The 19,808-nt window shown below is 38.9% G+C and overlaps 1 protein-coding gene across 1 annotated transcript in view; it reads right to left on the bottom strand.

Moving 5' to 3' along the window:
- The window catches only part of MPP7 (MAGUK p55 scaffold protein 7), a 164,798-nt gene that overhangs the window by 70,380 nt on the left and 74,610 nt on the right, over positions 1 to 19,808 (bottom strand). Inside the window, exon 4 of the mRNA XM_074900069.1 lies at positions 847 to 924. Coding sequence (XP_074756170.1) covers positions 847 to 924 — 78 coding nt within the window. The remainder of the gene's footprint in view (positions 1 to 846; positions 925 to 19,808) is intronic.

Raw genomic sequence — 19,808 nt, 5'->3', positions numbered from 1 at the left:
TATAAAGTATGTGAAGTTTCAAACATGCCATATTTGAAACAGACCCTAATACATATTGCCTCTTCCAAAAAACAATCTGAGACCATCAATTGCAATGAAGATTTCTGGATTTCACCTAAACCACAGTTTATTAAACATTTCTCTATCCTGGCCTACCTCAGGTTCAGTCATAGTTTATACAGGTGTGTGCACAATTCATCTGAATCCTAGAGTTAACCAAACAGCAAGAAATGGCAGGTTGGATTTTTTTCTTTAAAATAAAAATTATAGTTACAGGAAATTAACTACTCCATCAATGCCGACCACTTTTACAATTTATTTTTTGGTTATGAAGGTAATTTGGAAAGCTCCAATATCAATAAATCACTACTCTACTTTTTCTTAAATAGTTTTTGATTTTTCTTTTAACAAGCCTCCTTGCTAGGCATTTCATATGCTTTATTTCTGTAGTATTATCTGTCATTTTTCACGTTCTGTCAGCAGTGCTGCTATCTCATTTGTCTTCATTTTTCCAAAGCATTCCTCTTGTCTGTGACTTTCTCAAAACACTAATAGTTGACAGCTTTTCCCCTCCCAGTAGAGTTTCAACCTGTAATTTCTATTACGTAGTTACTAAAGCAGAACAAGAGGCTATCTAGATGCAATGTTTTTATAACAGGCAAGTGAATAAAAATCAAAGTAATATCAGCAACAAGCCCGGTGATGACAGCACCTTTGGAAACATTTGCAGCTTCTTATGATTTCAGCTCACAGGATTACATTCATATGTTTGCACTATGAGGAGTTCTGCCTGCAGACAGTTTTTTGGGAGACTTGGTACCAGTGATCTCAGCGGGGGACACTTACATCATCTGCCAAGGCTGCTGCACCATGGAGTATGGGCACCGGGTTCTGTTTTTCATAATAATGCAGTTTTTCATGAATCTGGAAGACAATAGCACAAAGTGATAAGCTTGTCTAGCAGCATGAGAAATGCTACAAAATGATTCTGTTGAGCTAACTGATCTGTTGAGTGTCTGTAACTAAAGAAACATCCTTATAGTAACCTACAGGCAGCAATCATGTAAATGTAATTCATCATCATCCTCTGTTGAAGTGCTAAGAATATGAAATCAGATGGAAAAAATGCTCAGTATGTAGACCAACCCACAGAAAAACTAAACATTTGTGATTTTTCTCTCCTGGCTTTCTCTGTCCATATTTCCAACATATTGCTTTAAGTATCAATTACATTTTATATTGCTGCTGAAAACACAAAGCATAAAGTGTTTATCCCCAAGATGGATATAAAACCCCCTGTAAATTATGATTTATGAAGTGAAATAATAGCCTGCCACCCACATCTTGACAGACAGCTTGGTGGAACGGCTGCCGTCATTAAAATAATTCAGAAACAAGGGCAAAGTAGTGCTAATATGAATTCTAACACATCTGAAAGAAAAAGGCAGTCCTTCAGCAAGTTAAAGTCATTTAGGAGCATTTAAAGTTTTTAATGGGGAGTTATCAACATTAAAAATGCAGTGTGCTTTGGTTCTTTCAAAAGGGGAAAGGATACACCATCATTTAAATACCCAGCCTCTTCCCTCCTCCGCAAGTTATGCATTTCAAAATTTAGATTTTTCCAGTGTGAAAGCTTTAAAGAGCCAAAATATCTGAAAGCTTCTAACAAGTTTCTTGAAAGTTATTTCAGAATGGCAAAACTACTATACTAAACATTTCATTCTATTTACATTATTTTCCTGAAGATACACAGATGTACAAATATTAATTAAAATTTTTAAAAAAGAATACAACAGTAGTCTGAACTGATGCAAACACACCCCATTCTTAGATTTCTACTTTAGTTCCACTGCTCTGAAGGAAGCATGGGCTCCAGATGGTTGGAGGAGTTGCAGAACGAGCTAAATCGGGGACTTCTGTGCTTGGCAAAGAGAGGATGAGGTCTGGCAGAGGCCACAGGGTGCAGAACTTGGCTGGGGAGCCCCTCGCATCCTTGGGATATGGGAACCTCAGTCATACCCTACCCCTCCCCAGCACACTGCTGAGGGCAGAACAGAACAGAGACCAGGCAGCAAGGACAGCTTTAAAGAGTAACCAAACCAGTGGTCCTTACACAGAGAAAATATTTGGAGCTGACTGGACTGTATCTGTTTTGCACTGACTGTTCCCTCCAGCCTTCCCCCCTCCTTCCACATCTGTTTTTCTCTACTTACTTTTACTCTCGGCAGCATTTACTCCTCCCACTGCCCAGGACCCCCTCAGTCCTCTTCCCAGCCCTTTCTTTTGAATTTAAACTGAACTCCTAACAACTGCATCCATAACAAGATAATGCCATGTCAACGGCACTTGTGCTTACCATTTTCCCTATCTTCTGTAGCGCTTCGTAACACTTTCACAGTCCATGTCTGTTTCTAATCATTTAGACTATAGGTTCTTTGAAGTAAAGGTCATATGATACTCTGTTAATGCAACATGGCATAGAAAAATCTAAGTCTTGGTCGATTTTTTCATCATTTCTGTAACCTTAATAAGATTGTTTCTGTACATCGTTAGTTAAAGGATACCAAAGTTCTGAAACATCAAGGTGAAGCATGAAGACATCACAGCTGCTCAATTGCCAAGTTGTAAAATGATTTGTTTTGAACAGCAAGTATTTGTACCTCATCTGGAAACTAAATGTAAAATATTATTATCTGCAGAACAAGAGTCTGAACATTACATAGCTTATGTAGACAATGTTTACTCAGCAAAGTAAGACTAATTCACACTGGATGTCACCAAAAGTGTGACTGGACAACTTCATATTTCTAGCACACAAAGCACAGAAACTAAACAAAACAAGAAGCTGCAGCTCCCTGAGTTTAGCAGAAATTTGCAATTTACTTAGACTATGATCTTGCATAACTTAAAGGCATAGTAAATCAAAAAGTCTCAAACCCACCATTTTTTTGATTGCTTCAGCCAACATCTTGATTTTATCCAGGCTGAGCTTCCATCAGCTCTGAGGTTAAAAGCAGTTGCCTATGCTACCTTCTACTTCCTCAAAGAAAACAGAAGTGTCACTACTGATTAAGCTGGTTTTATCCTGGACAACCTGCAGGTGTCTTTACCAGTGAAATTTTAATAAAGAAAAAGAAAAAGCAACAAACAAAAAAATGCTGAGACAACTCTTGCATAACCCATTTTTGAAAAAATGTTATAAAATGGTAAATTAATGCAACAATAACCAGAGTTTTAAGAGGAGGTACTGTGTAACTTTTTAGAGTTACTGGTTCTGCCTATAACCAGCAAACGGCTGAAAACAAATTTTTATTTTCCTAACAGTGGATACTGGAATCCAGTCAAGCATTTAGAGAAAATCATTAAGATTTTATTTGATTATGGAGGAGTTGCAGAAATTAACTGCCTAACCAAATCTGGAGCAAACTACACAAGCTAATCAAGTAAGCAGGAAAATTTAACTCTAACTAGACAGTTCTAGATATTAGATTGTGCTACATCAGGTTGGAAGTTTTATTAATTTACTGTACTGGCACAGTGAGTGACTCTAGGGACAAACATTACATGTTTTATGGTAAAAGACACTTCAACCTCAGCACACTTCCACTGAAGATGCAATACAGGTGTATTTTCAAAAAATATCTGATTTTATTTAAGATAGTATTTTGCCTTGTTAGCTGAATCTGTACTTTTAAAATCAGACCTTTATGTGACAATGTCTGTCTTCCATCTCTTTGTAATTTAAATGGTTTACCTAAGAAAATTTTAAAAGCACTGGTCTGTGCACAAAGCTGTAATCAACACAAAATATAAGGATTACTTTTCATATCACTATAAAATTATCATATGCTTCATAGAAATTATACTTCCTACTGCTCTCCTATGGTTACCACCTAGCTCTAACTTCTGGATAACTAATGCATTCATAATGTATGCAGAGCTTACATATAATAGCTTCCTGAACTCAGTAAGACAGGAGATTTTGTGCAATTCAACTGACAAAGCAAAAATTTCAGTGAGGCAAAAATGCATTTTCAGGCAACTTCTCTCCATGTGTCTAAAAATGTGTTCCAAGACATTTTGGCCCATGATTTTTCCCACAGATTACAGTAAGGCTGACTGGCCTCTAGTTCCCCACATTGTATTTTTGGCCTTTGTTGAAGATGGGTACAGCACTTGCCTCTCCCTAGTCACTGGGGACTAGGTCATCTCTGTTGCCTTTCAAGGATGACAGAGCACAACTGCAAACTCACCTGGTGGCCTCTGAATTTCCCAGACTTTAGGGTGATAAATGACTGCATTTATGACAACCACTGTTAGAAAAACTACTGTGCACACAGCCAAATGTTTTGGCAACTTTTCCACCTGCTGTTGCTTTGCTAATTACTTTCCCAAATCTGAAATTTGTAAGTCATGCTAATATAAGCACAACTAGCATTGTATTTCCAAAATTTAATTCTTACACAAGTAGAACTTGAATTTTAAATATCTAGAATAAGTGATCAAATTGATGAAAATGAGTACAGTGTAAGCTAGGCAAACACAGAAATGAAAAGTAAACCAGGACAAGGTGGTGCAAGTACTTTGCCCCTTTACAAACATCACTCAATGAAATTAAACTGTAACAGCAATTAAAACCATCCTGAAGCACATGAGAAGTATGAGAGCATATTCAAAACAGTAGAAGCGAGAGCATTTACCTACTCAAGATAAAACGTTTCAACATTTGCAACCATCTGTTTGCGCTTCATTCTAAATTCTATTTAATACAAAAGGCAAACTTATCTTATATTTTGTGGCTATACCAGATGTCCAGTAGCTAATACTATTGCCTTCTCCCTAGTAGAAATGTACAGAACTTATGGAGAATATAGGACTGTATCATGCTTAAAAATTAGATGATATAGCACATCTGTTTTAAGTTCTTTTGACATTTAAGTGTAAAGTTTGAACCCTGAAAATCTCTTCATAGATAAGACCGAGTGTTAAAGCATAAGTTATGTACTGTAAATAAAACATATGAAGCAGATAAACTTGTGGTTCCTAGACTGGTGTTACCATTTAGGGCTCTGGATTTTTCAATCATGGGTTAGTATACAGGATTTCAGTCATTTTGGATCAGATGGGATGTATCTGCCACAGAGGGGAAAAAGGATCTTGGGACAGGAGTTAGCTGGGCTCACTGACATAGCTTTAAACTAGATTTGAAGGGGGAAGGGGGCAAAACATCAGCCCATCTGAAGTGCATCTATACCAATGCACACAGCATGGGTAACAAACAGAAGGAGCTTGAAGCCGTGATGAAACAGGAAAATTATGATGTGGTGGCTATTACAGAAACATGGTGGGATGTCTCCCATGACTGGAGTGCACCAGTTGAAGGCTACAAGCTCTTTAGGAGGGACAGACAAGGAAGGAGAGGTGGTGGGGTGGTGCTGTATCTTAGGGACTGTTACGATTGCTTCGAGTACAAGTGTAGTGAAGACAGGGTGGAGTGTCTTTACATTAGAATCAGGGGGAAGGCCAAGAGGGCAGATGTTGTAGTAGGAGTCTACTATAGGCCACCCACCCAGGACAGAGAGGTGGATGAAACATTCTATAGGCACTTAGGAGAAATCTCATTATCGCTTGTCCTCATTCTTGTGGCAAACTTTAACTTCCCAGACATCTGCTGGAAATACAACACAGCAGAGCAGGACCAGTCCCAGAGATTCCTGGGATGTGTGTGAGATAACTTCCTGACACATATGGTGAGTGAAAGTGCCCTGCTAGACCTCCTATTTGTGAACAGAGAAGGACTGGTGGATGATGTGGCAGTTGGAGGCCAACGAGGGCACAGCGATCATGAAATAATAGAGTTCTCTATTCTCAGAGAGACCAGGAGAGGGGGAAGCAGAACTGACATCCTGGACTTCCAAGGGGCTGACTTTGTCTTGTTTGGGCACCTGCTTGACATGATCCCTTGGGAGATGATCCTGAAGGGTATAGGGGTGCAGGAAGGCTGGACACTCTTTGAAAAGAAAGTCTTAAATGGCTCAGGAGCAGGCTGTTCCCAGGTGTTGTAAGAGAAGCTGGCGGCAGAGAAGACCACCCCGGCTAAACAGGGAGCTTTGGCTGCAACTCAGGGAGAAAAGGAGAGTTTACAGCTTTTGGAAGAAGGGGCTAGCCACTCACAATGATTACAAAGATGCTGTGAGGCTATGCAGGGTGGAAATCAGGAGGTTTAAAGCCCAGATGGAAATTAATCTGGCTTCAGCAATCAAGGACAATAAGAAATGTTTCTATAAGTTTCTCAACAACAAAATAAAGACCAGAGAGAGCCTCCATCCCCTGCTAGATGCAGGAGGAAACGTGATAACAATGAGGAAAACGCTGAGGTGCTTAATGCCTTCTTTGCCTCAGTCTTTAATAACAAGACTACTTGTGTTGAGGGAATCCAGCCTCCTCAGCCAGAAGACAGAGACTGGGAGAATGACACCCCCACAATACAGGAGGAGACAATCAGTGACCTGCTGCATCACACAGACACACACAAGTCTATGGGACCAGACGGGCTACACCTGAGGGTGCTGAAGGAGCTGGCTGGGGTGCTCGCCAAGCCGCTTTCCCTCATTTACCAGCAGTCCTGCTGACTGGAGAGGTCCCAACAGATTGGAAATTAGCCAGTGATACCCATATATAAGAAGGGTCAGAAGGATGATCTGGGAAATTACAGGCCTGTCAGCTTGACTTTGGTGCCCAGGAAGCTGATGGAGCAGCTCATCCCGAATACCATCACAGAACACATGCGGAACAATCAGATGATCAGGCCCACCCAGTCAGCACGGATTTATGAAAGGCAGGTCCTGCCTGAGAAACCTGATCTCCTTCTACGACAGGGCGACCTGCTTCTTGGATGAGGGAAAGGCTGTGGATGTTGTTTACCTTGACTTCAGTAAGGCCTCTGACACCATTTCTCACAGCATTCTCCTGGCAAAACTGGCGGCTCGTGGCTTGGATGGGCACACGCTTTGCTGGGTTAAAAACTGGCTGGATGGCCGGGCCCAGAGAGTTGTGGTGAATGGAGTTAAATCCAGTTGGTGGCCGGTCACGACCAGGGGTCAGTTATGGGGCCACTCCTGTTTAACATCTTGATTGAGGATCTAGACGAGGGGATCAAGTGCACCCTCAGTCAGTTTGCAGACAACACCCAGTTGGGTGGGAGTGTTGATCTGCTCGAGGGTAGGGAGGCTCTGCGGAGAGACCTGGACAGGCTGGAGCCATGGGCTGAGGCCAACTGTGTGAGTTTCCATAAGGCCAAATGCCGGGGGCTGCCCTTGGGCCACAACAACCCCCAGCAGCGCTACAGGCCTGGGGAGGAGTGGCTGGAGAGCTGCCAGTCAGAGAGGGACCTGGGGGTGCTGATTGACAGCTGGCTGAACAGGAGCCAGCAGGGTGCCCAGGGGGCCAAGAAGGCCAATGGCATCCTGGCTTGTGTCAGCAATAGCGTGGCCAGCAGGGACAGGGAAGGGATCTTACCCCTGGACTCGGCACTGGTGAGGCTGCACCTCGATTCCTGTGTTCAGTTTTGGGCCCCTCACTACAAAAAGGACATTGAATGACTCGAGCGTGTCCAGAGAAGGGCAACGAAGCTGGTGCAGGGTCTGGAGCACAGGTCGTACGAGGAGTGGCTGAGGGAACTGGGGGTGTTTAGTCTGGAGAAGAGGAAGCTGAGGGGAGACCTCATCACCCTCTACAGCTACCTGAAAGGAGGGTGCAGAGAGCTGGGGATGAGTCTCTTTAACCAAGGAACAAACAACAGGACAAGAGGGAATGGCCTCAAGTTGCACCAGGGAAGGTTTAGACTAGATATTAAGAAGCATTTCTTTCCAGAAGGGGTTGTTAGGCATTGGAATGGGCTGCCCAGGGAGGTGCTGGAGTCCCCATCCCTGGAGGTGTTTAAGAGTAGGGTCGACATAGCGCTGAGGGATCTGGTATAGTTGGGAACTGTCAGTGTTAGGTTAATGGTTGGACTAGGTGATCTTCAAGGTCTTTTCCAACCTAGATGATTCTGTGAAAGCTGTTCTGCTGAACAGATGACAAAGTTGCTAGGACTTGGGGTTTTGGTTTTTTTGGGTTTTTTTTTATGACTACTTATTCTTTTCACTGTAGAGTACTTTGGGAAGATTTACAAGGGATATATCCCAAGAAGGAAAAATAATAATTTTCAAATTTATACAATTTTTGACACATTTGTAGGCAAGATAAATTGTTTCTGGATTTTCCCAGAGAGACTGAATTAAGCTTTCTATAACAAAGTATAGCTAAAATACCTTTTCTGCAGTGTCCCCAGCCTGGACTATTTAAAAATCCACAGGGAGCCTTCTGAGTCAGAAAATCAAAAATCTTAAGCAAGGAATCCTACAAAAGAAGTTCATTTTCTCCTTTTAGATTTCTTAATTTCCAGGTACAGTTCTTATGTCATACAGCTGAAAATAACATATGGGAGGGGGATAAGCAACTATGCAGAATATCATCAGTTTCCAACACCCCACTTCCTTTGGAGAAGGAATCCCTTTAACTCAAGAAAAATTTTACTGGTATTTAGTGAGTTTTGGTACAGTTGTGTAAGCAGGACTTTTCTGAAAGGCTCTATATCACAATACTACACACCTACAAATGACATACCTAGCTTCAGAAAGGATAGTCTGTATCAGTATTACAGTCCAAGATTTATTAGCGATGTTTTAGAAAGTTTTCCACCTAAAAAGTTCCTGGAAAATTTAAAATAGAGCTCCAAAATGGACTATTTTCATCATAAGATGATGACACCCAAGAAATGCAATGTCAGACACATCTCGTTTTTCTGAACGTGAAGAAATATAGTCTTTATGTGTTGTACCTATGGCTTCACACATAGGAACAGAAGGTTTTTAAAGGAGATACTGAAAGGAGATACTGAAAGTGGAGTTCCCTGTAACTGCTTTGAAAAAATATTTTCCCATCAATGCCAATAACCTATACTAAACATGCAGTAAAATGCTAGAATTAATGGAGTTTCAAATGTTCTGTTCATCAAAACAAAATAAATTTTCAAAACAGAGACAGAAGCCTACTTATGAAAACTAATTTTGAGATGTAAACAGAACATTAGGACTTCTGTCTTTCAGTTTTTACAGCCTTCTCCATTTCTATCCCTATATTTCTTTATCATGACATCGGCTTTGTCCTTCTATCCTCTTTTCCCCTCCTCCATCTCAAATGTATTTTTTCAGCTTCCTCGCTTCCACTTTCTTTTTTCTACTTTCTAAATAGAAATTATTGACAAGCAACACATTTAAGTCACCCGGAACTACCTTGCTGCCCATATGCTTATAGTCATATGAATACACTACTCTGTGGGTACATACTCAATGACTGCACACCTCTAACTTTGAGCAAGCACGAAACCTATATTTTATGTACAGAATAGGTTAAAAGAATGTTTACCTTCTTTCCTCTAGATTATTTAACTTGTTACATGGATTAATCAATCTGAATTTTAGGAGAAACTAGCAAAGAAAGTGAACCTGACAACTAGACTGTTAAGATGTATCACACTGTAGTGGTCCAGTACAAGATTCAGAGCCCACAGATAGGCCATGTTTGAAAAGTACATGCAAAAAGCATTAGTGGTGGAGAGAACAAGAGGTAGAAAAATGCAGAAAGGACCCAAATCAAAACAAAGCTTTTATTAATAATCAAGAACAGGGGAAGAATAAAGTGGCAAAAAGAGGCAGTCTTTTTGACAGAACAATTGGCCTATGTAGAGAATAAGGTATATAAGAATATATACGCACTTACAGCCCATAAACCACTATCAACATCAGTGAGGCATAATAGCACATAAAACACAAGAAACGTTACACACATTTGTGAAAATATTCCATCAACCATGCAGACTAACTACACAGACACTTCTTATGGCAACGATACCATCCTGACAGTACATAATGAAGAGGATCTTGTGAGAAGTTTGTACTGACCATCATTCTAAGGCAGACTAATTCTGGAACAGAACACATCACCATCTGAGAAACATCAGAGGCTTATATCCTCTTAAAACATACCCTTAACTTGGTTTATGGATTTTAATGGATGAGATATATCTCAGTTTAGACATAAGGTACCTGAAAAACTTGGCTGATAACACACATGCATGAAGACATGCAATACCATCTTTGTTTAATGCAACAGATCAATTGGCACTGAGGACCTAATCACAACACCATATACATTTCTGGGGTTTTACTCCAGACTAGCCTAGTCTAGTCTCCTCTGCTGAATACCCATTAGCAGCTAATATCATTGTTTAGTTTCAGCAGGAAGGAATCCATCTCATATACTGGACTGCTGATGCTTGCTGATGCAAACCAAAGCAGCACAAGTTAAGAAATTAGGAAATTGCTTTAAAAAAATGCATTCCTGATCTGAACTAGAATGCCAATATAACTGCATATATGAAGTGCCAAAGCATGTTTAGAAGACCTGCATTGAGCATATTGCTGTAGAAAGTCCATTTCTTTGGCAGAACATTTCCCCTAACTGCTCCTTTCATTTATTCTTCATAATATATCAACAGCAAGAGTGTCTGCAATCAAAGCACTCATAAAAGTGATCTGTACTTATTGGCTTAGTCATTTTTCATGGATGAATAATGAAAGACTCTCTTATATGGAGAAGCTGTTAACTGTCCACCAAAGTTTCAGGTTCATGCACCATTTGCAAAAAAAAATCTTTAATTCCACTAGTGGCACCACAAACTGGGGAGATACTATTACAAAGATGACCGTGTTTACATTAACAAGTCACAAGTGATTAAGAGAATGCAAAAAGAAAGCAAAAGAGAAACTGGTGAGGCACTAAGTAAAGAGAAACTGGTGAGGCACTAAGTAAAGAGAAACTGGTGAGGCACTAAGTAAAGAGAAACTGGTGAGGCACTAAGTAAAGAGAAACTGGTGAGGCACTAAGTGCTAGTTTTGACTTCATCTGCAATTTGTATCCTGCATCTGTAATACCTGAAGCAAGAAAAATCATTAAAAGACACTCATGAATGTAAAGGACACATTTATGAATAGTCCCAATGCTTACACAATGAGATTTCAAGATTAGAATTAGGGTTTTCATTTAATCAGTAATGGTACTACCTTAACTCTGGGGTTTAGACAGTGAGTTCACTGTGTAAATTGACCAACAACTTAAGGTAAAACAAAGTACTTAGAAGGAAAAAAGAAACAAGGGCTACAATGAAACAAATGAAAACAGTCATAAAAATATTTACAAACTATAATTGCATACCATCATCTATGATGAAAGATTATGCATATTTCATTTGATGTAGAATTTTATGAAAATATTAATTCCCTCCTTTTCTCCTCCCAGAACCCTACTGTATCAGTCGAAAGGAACCAGAAAAATTAGTAAATTTTTTGCTTTATTTTCATAATTTAGTGGGTATCGGTAAGCCTATTGGCATAGCACAGAAATATGGACTGAATGCAAAACTACTAATTTAATCCCAAACCTTCATACAGTAGTTATCATTGCAGCTTTGGCACACTAATGAGCTTAAATATATGAACAACTCTGTAGCAATATGGCATGATGAACAAGAGGTGCAGGAAAACCGAGAAGCAAATCAAATGCCAACTCATTTCAAATATCCAATGCAGCATCTTGAAAACTGACTTAGAACATGTACGGCCTTTAAATCACATTCTATTAAGGGTAATTGAAGTGAATTGCAGTTAGAGGCATAGAATATTGCTAAGAATTTAGTACTATGTATTTTTAAAAAGACAAACAAAATAAAAACATATAAATCATAGCTACTCAAAGTTTGCAAAGAGAATTTCATTCCCCATAGTAACATTAAATTGCCTCAAATATAAATTAAGTGATTGCACAGTACAGAAAGACTTTTGAGAGAATTTTACAAGTATCAAAGCAAGCCTCTGAAGACATAAAACCAGATACGTGGATACCTCGATTCTGGCCCAATTTTCCACAGCAAAAAGTTTCATCACAATAGATGAGCAATTCTCTTTAAAGCCCCTGTTCCAAAGAGCAGAGGCATTAAGTTCATAAGAATCAAATGCAGGCTAATGGTATGGAAATATTTCTGCCTAAACAGTTAAGAGTCAGTAGTGAGAAGTCATTCAGAACATTAGACAACCTTAACAAAAGAACCAAAACCTCACACTGTAATAAAAGAATCATAAACTGCTTTATGACTATAGCATGAAATCACTTTAAAAAAAAATAGAAAGCCTGTGTACTATCTGGTATAAACTGTTGCAGTGGGCCTGGCTGGGAGGGAGTTCATGTTCTTCATAGCAGCCTGTATGGTGCTGTGTCATAGATCTATGACGAAAACAATGTTGATGACACACCAATGTTGCTCGCGCAGCATCAAGGTCTTCTCTGTTCTCACTCTGCAATCCCAGCGAGCAGGCTGGGGGTGGGCAAGAGTCTGGGAGGGGACACAGCTGGGACAGCTGACCCCAACCGACCAAAGAGATATTCCACACTATATAATGTCTTTTCCAAAGTAGCCACTGCTTGAGGACTGGATGGACATCAGTCAGTTGCTGGCAAGTGATTGCTTCTGCATCACTTGTTTCTATACCCTGCAAACAGCTAGAACAAGAGAATAACCAACAAGTTATCTAAATTCTTTGACTGAAACCCAAACATGCAGACTCCTTAGCTTGAGCCTTATCTCATCTGCTGCTAAAGGGTGTTTTCTTTCTGGGGGAGAGGAGGAGGAGAGTTATAACTGGAAATGTTAATAAAGTTTGAAAAAGGAGGTGTTTCTAGCCTTGATGAAACTTGGTAACTAGTTCATTTAGCACTCCTTTAAAAGTAAGCAACTCATTCATAGAAATGAAATTAGGCCCAACAGTGAACTTGGGATTTTGTTAATTTCTGTCAGCTTAAAACTTTATATCCATTGAAGATCAAACCCACTCATGTCAACACTTCAGTGAACATTCCAGGGATCACAGGAAAGAAGCCTGTTACCAAGGTCACAAAGTTGCAAAAAACAAATGCGATTTCTGTTGAGTTAATTTTTGTGCTACAGCAGAACACATGAAACAAAAGAAACAGCCAACACTCTCTTTCTTTTCCAGGTCATATGTGTACTTGAAGTCCCTTATTTGAAAAAAGACAACAAATACACATGCATATAGAGACCAAAGTGCTCTGAGATTATCAAATCTTTGCAGTTGTGTTTAAAAAATGCAAACTAGGCTCTCAAGCACAGAATCATAGGATGGTTTAAGTTGAAAGGGACCTTTAAAGGTCCATCTAGTCCAACCTCCCTGCCACGGGCAGGGACATCTTTTACTACATCAGGTTGCTCAAAGCCCCATCCAACTTGACTTTGAACACTTCCAATGGTTGCCCAGAGAAGTTCTGGGTGCCCCATCTCTTCCAGTATCTCATCACCTTCATTGTAAAAATCTCTTCCTTATGTTTAATCTAAATTAACATCTGTTCAGCCCTGAAAGATAAGGTTGCTAAGAGTCCAGGATTGTGCTGAATGACACTTAGAAAGTGTCCCTAACCAGCATTCAGAATGATCTATATTCAAAACAGAACTCCTCTAGAAATTTCTAATTGGCTTGCAATTTTAGAAATAAATTTTCAGAACTGCATGCACAATTACAGTAATTTTCTAAGTTACAAAATGTGGTAATAGAGTAGTATTATATTATCTTTAAGAGCATTTTTCTTGTCAGGTTACGTTTTGTAAAAATTGTAGAATGGTGTGTTATCTACAAAGTTATTGGAGCAACACTGTTTTAAATCAGGTGCTATCAATGCAAATCAGCAGCATTGCCTGGAAAGGCCACAGCTTCAATTTACACCCTCAACAAGCACTTGCTGCTTGAACTTTAATGCAGCAAGAACTTAAGTGTGACGGAGTTGTTATGGAAGAAGTACCCAGTTAATGGTGATTGCAAATATCATGTGATTATTAAGAATTAGATTGTTAATGCCAATAAAAGCAGCACAGCATGCTAGAAATGAAAGCAAGCAACCTCGTGGGGAAAGAAGGCAGCTTTTCTCAACTGGCAAAATCAAATGATGTATTGATTTTGTTAAGGATGAAAAAGAGCCTTGCTAAAAATTCCGATTTTGTGAGTTATTAGTCATTCCACACAAATAACTAGGTTTTATTGTTTAGTTAGAAATTACAAGATCAAAAAAAAGTCTGTGCACACTGCAGTAAATGATACAGTAAAATCCTATTCTCCATGGATTTTTCTTTTATCTATAGTTTCAGAGTTTTCTCCTCAATCGGTCAACATTATGCCTCATTACCTCTTTTGTATGTCCTTCACTCTTGATCGACCTTGATGAACAGGAGGCATCTGAGGAATATGATCATGACAAAGAAAATGCAATGCTTCAGGAGGAGGCAGGGAAAATACCTTCACTCAGGGGTTTATTTGAGGCAGTCTCACAGATGAAGCAGTTCTGAGACTACTCTGATAAGGGGCACTGCCAGATTTGATTTTGTCTTAGCGATCTAATCAAAGTCTCAGGCCTGTAAGGGCCCATCTCTTGATTTTTATTGCAAAACGAAAAAGCATCTTTTCCACTCTTTCTGTATGAAGAAAACTCTCCGTGCTATAAACATTGCCTCTGTGTACTTAAATTGCACCTCCTCATCACATTTCTTTTTATTGTAAAAAGAACTCCCTTTATCTGTTAAGTATTGGCTGTTCGGAAATTAATTTCCATTTTGTAATGTGATTTTCATTGTATATGTTTCAGGAATAGTACCTTCTTGACTGGTGTACTGTTATATATTTTTGAAAAGCTCATGTTATGAACTTTCATGCTGTATAATTAAATTATAATATAAACTGCATTTCTGACAAATTTTGGAGGTTTGAAGTTCAGATGTCAAAACAGCAATTTTGACAGATCTACTTCTACGAGTTCAAACTCGGATGTAATGCAGCACAAGCTGCTCGAAACATCAATGAGGTATATGGCCAGGGAAGTGTTAATGAATGGACAGTGCGACTTTGTTTCCAAAAATTTCGACGTGGCCATTTCGACCTTGAAGATCAAGAAGGTCGTGGACATCCTTCTGCTATTGATGACGATGAATACAACTGTTCGAGAACTTGCAGAAGAACTCAAGGTAAGCATATCAACTGTTTCTGAGCATCTGAAGAAGATTGGAAAGTCGAAGAAGCTCGACAAACGGGTGCCGCACAAATTGAATGAGAATCACAGAAATCGCCGTTTTGAAGTGTCGTTGCTGCTTCTTTTTCGCAACCAGAATAACCCATTTCTCGACCATATTGTGACATGCGATGAGAAATGGATGTTCTACGATAACCAGTGACGATCAGCTCTGGTTGGACCGCGATGAAGCTCCCCAGCACTTCCCAAAGCCGAATCCACACCAAAAGAAGGTCATGCTGACGGTCTGGTGGTCTGCTGCTGGATTAATCCATCACAGCTTCCTGAATCCGGGTGAAACGATCACGGCGGCGAAGTACGTCCAGCAAATCAATGAAATGCACCAGAAACTTCAACGGCTGCGCCCAGCACTGGTCAACAGAAAGGGTCCAATCCTTCTCCACGATAATAGGCGGCCACACGTTGCACTTTTGACGCTGCAACGGTTGAACGAGCTAGACTATGAAACTCTGCCTCATCCACCGTACTCACCAGACCTCTCGCCCACCGACTATTACTTCTACAAGCATCTTGACAGCTTCCTGTGTGGCAGACACTTCAGAAACCAAGGGGAGGCCGAAACTGCCTTCGATGACTTCATCACCTCCAGAAGTCCAGAATTTTATGCAACCGGAATAAATATGCTTGTTTCTCGTTGGCAAAAATGTGTTTTTTAATGGTTTCTATTTTGATTAATAAATTTTATTCTGAGCTGAGATATGCCACTTCAAACATACAGGTTGAAATCGGCAATTAATTTCTTAGATGTGTTTTATAATATCTCTAATTTCAGAATTTCCTGTCTCATGCTAGCATCACCAAAGCATATGGAAAAAAATTAGTAAACGCCTTCATTATGCTTATATACCATGTCTTTTCCTTAGCTCAAAAGCAAAGAGAGCCATTAAAATTAAATTTAAAAAATTAAATTAATTCGGGACATTTTAAAACAACAGTTATAGCACCAGAGAATCAGTTTTCCTAATCTGGAGAGCACACTGTAAGCAAGCAGTTGTTCACCTGTCAGTAAGATTTAAATGCAGAAAAAATATACCTGACAGAGAGGACAGATGAGGTTGTTTTGCTTAACCATTTTGAGGAGAGACAAGATCAGATAAGAAAGGAAAGATGTGAATGCAGTTAAGTGCAAGATTAATGGCATGGAAGTTCAGCAGTAACATTTAGTCCAGATGAAGTCTCTTTAAAGCAAAGATTCTAAGGTATAAGCCTACCAATGTGGTTAGCAATCAATTTCCTGCTTCACTGCCACCTTCCTGAATGACAGTACATCCATTCTCTATTTGTAAAATGGAAAAGTAGCATTTCCTTGCTTAACATGTGGTTAAAAATAAAACCAGGTGAGAACCTTAAAAATAGTGTGCCACGTTTGAATTCATTTGGGTGCTGTGGAACGTGTTGGGCAGCTGACTAAGACCAGACACTTTCACCAGGAAGAAAAGAACAGATACATCCTGAAGCTTTTGTTTCATGTGGAAATTTGACAAACACAGCCTCCCTATATGTACATACATAAACTGAACAGAACAATCTGAGAAAATGAAGAGGCCATATACACAGTGGCAACACCCGGTCCAACTCCTTCTGTCCATAGCCAAGTAACAAGAGATAAATTCTAGGGATTTCTAACAATGCAAAATGCTCCAGAGTAAGGCTTGCTTATGAAACTGTTTCCGCCAACAGTCCTTTGCAAGCAGCTCCTCAGGAGTGTGAGCAGAGCCAAGTACTGTGCACAGATTGGGCATGGCATCCCGGGTCTCCCTGCAAAGGCGCAGAATCAAACCAGTGCTCAGACCAACAGTCTGGTCTAGCTCTTGCAAGGAGTGCCTTCTAACCTGGCCCCCCGTCCTTTTTGAGATCCTATAGCCACAGGAGCAGCCGCCTTGCATGTTGCTGTAAATTGATAACCTGACTTCTCATCTGATCCTGGAGAACAATTACTCACTTTGTCTTTGTGATGGCCTCATCAACAAGAAAATAGGTACTTCAAGCAGCCATGTTTAAACTAAACCCTAACTCTTTCAATCTTCCCCTCCTGGATCATGTTTTACAGCTGTCTCACCATTCTAACTGCTCTCTTCTGGAATTTCTACAGGCTACTTAATTAGTGGCCTTACCTGTGATCTGCCTATGAGCAATACATTTTTTCCTTAACTACTGATAATCCACAGCATGCCATCAGTTTTATACAGTTGATAATTATTATTCAAGTAGGACCTGAAAACTACTAGAAGGTTAAAGATTAAAATAGCAAATATATTAAATGTTCATTTCCTTATTCATTCCCATTTACAGAGTACTTTAACATGCTTATTTGATTTTAACCACTTTATAGCTTACCTTGTGAGCTGCTGCCCTTTTTCCTCCTTCATTTTTAAAAGCTTTTTTTCTTTCAATACTATTTTAATACCACTGAGATTTATTTTATTTAGCCTATATCACAAAAAAAAAGGACTCCAGAATAAGAAAATTCTGGTCTGAATGAATATGAAAACATATGATAATAAGACTAATGTATTAGCTATTTTATTTTTGCAATGTTAAGCAAAACAGATTAAATACTGGCTACAAACCCAGTTATTCCTTGCAGAGTTTCTTAAAATGTTTATTTTTCTGTAAGAAACACTTTTCACTTTGAATTCATTGTTCCTTACACAATAAAATAAAGCTCCTATTATATGAGATTCCACGGACTTTGTTCAAATGCACTTTTTTTGGTCAGTAATAAGAAAAGTTTTTGATGACTTCGCTTATAGGAAGAGGGTCCCTAGGTAAACAGAGGAAGTTCAGACCAAAGCCAAACAAGTTGCACTTGCTCCAAAATAAATTTCCCTGCCCCTTTAGAGCCGAACAGCCTACATGGCTACTGTATACAGTATTTTTATTTTGTTTTTCTGTACTTTTAACCCCATTTCCAAAGGAAGAAGCATCAGAACAATTCCAAATTTGAATGAAGCCACTCTCTTGTGTGAGCTAAGGACATGAAGTCCTTGAACAGAAAGAACAGAACAACATCAAACTTTTTCTCCTTTGAAACAAGCAGTCTTAAAACTGGGGTCCACAGATGCTGAAAGATCTCTACAATTTTAATGTACCCCTGCATACATTTTCAAGTAAAATGAAATCTGAGCAGTAAATCCATCAAGTACCAGTTTGAATTGTATCAGTCTGAATTTGCTAAAATAAAAGTACAGCAATCCTTTTCTCCAAAAGAACATACTGCCCTATATGAAAAAAGTAAAAGTAAAATGGTAAAAGTTTGAGGGAAATATTTTAGAATAGTAATACCGAACCCAGGATTCTAGGTCACAAACTAGTCCTTCCAATTTACGGCTCTTCACCCTTCTGTCCATACAGACCCACTCTGGCAATCTTTGCCCATGCTCAGAATTTGAGGGGGGGCTCACGTAAGTGTCTATTTCTCTCTCCCTTTCATTAAGACAATGATAAGGATCCATTATTCACCACAAAATAGACCAAATGTTTCATTAAAGATCTTAACCCAGCTGTCAGGAAATTCTTTAGTGCAGTACTACAGACATAGCAAATTGAACATGCATACAACAAAACTGTTAAAAGTCATATAAAATTGGTAACAATACTCAGGATTCTGACACCATGTTATCCAAATATTTTAAAGCACATTACTGAAAGAGCTAAGCATCAATTTCCTCATCACTAAAAGGAAGACAAGGACTAATCATGGACACAAAATGTACTTAGTCTGCAAACCAATACTGCTAAATTACTTCTAAACAGAAAAAAATTATTCTAAACTTAAAATTTTTTTGTATTCCAACTACTGAGAGTGAGATACTTATAACCAATTGCAATATTTATTTAGATGACAATTATATCAGGAAATGTGTCCAAGTTACTTTTAAAATACACTTTTATTTAAAGAATACTTGATGCAAGCAAGAAAGGATTTGCAACTCACACTGAAGCCCTTCATTGGAGTTGCACAGTTGTAATTAAACACAGATGGAAATAATCCTTACTGCAATGACCAAAGAGGTGATGTTTTTACAGTGATTTTAAATACAAAACTTGGAGAAACTTATTAAATTCAAGACTCTAATGCACTCAGATTGATCATGAAAAAACAAAATATACATGTCTATAGTATTTCAATCCCACATTCCAACAATAAACTTGTTTTTTCTTTCTTTAAGGAAATCTTCCATTTTTTCCCACTTAAATACCCTGTTGATAGTTCCTTTTTAGATATCACCTAACTCTGTAGGTAATGGAAAAGACTTACAAGATGTATGCCTAACTAATCTGAATTGCTGTTATGTGTAACAACTAATCCAAAGAATTGATCTGAAACATCATAAATTAAAAACTTCAAGCCTTGGCATTGGTCAAATTTTAAGAAATGTAAAAGTTTCTTTAGCTTTATGATGAACCTTTTTTTAAATAGCACATTACTGTTTTATACAGCAAAAGTGTTTCTCCATTTTGGGTTGATACTTTAAATTTGAACATCTTTATGAATTTGAGAGGAGGGTTTTTTCTTAGAAAAGGCAGTTTTCTGTATTACAGAAAAAAATAATCATTCC

Source organism: Athene noctua, chromosome 2 (assembly GCF_965140245.1).
Source record: "Athene noctua chromosome 2, bAthNoc1.hap1.1, whole genome shotgun sequence".
In the NCBI taxonomy this organism is placed as follows: domain Eukaryota; kingdom Metazoa; phylum Chordata; class Aves; order Strigiformes; family Strigidae; genus Athene; species Athene noctua.
The sequence above is the reverse complement of the archived record's forward strand: the minus strand, read 5'-3'. Positions and strand labels throughout refer to the sequence as shown.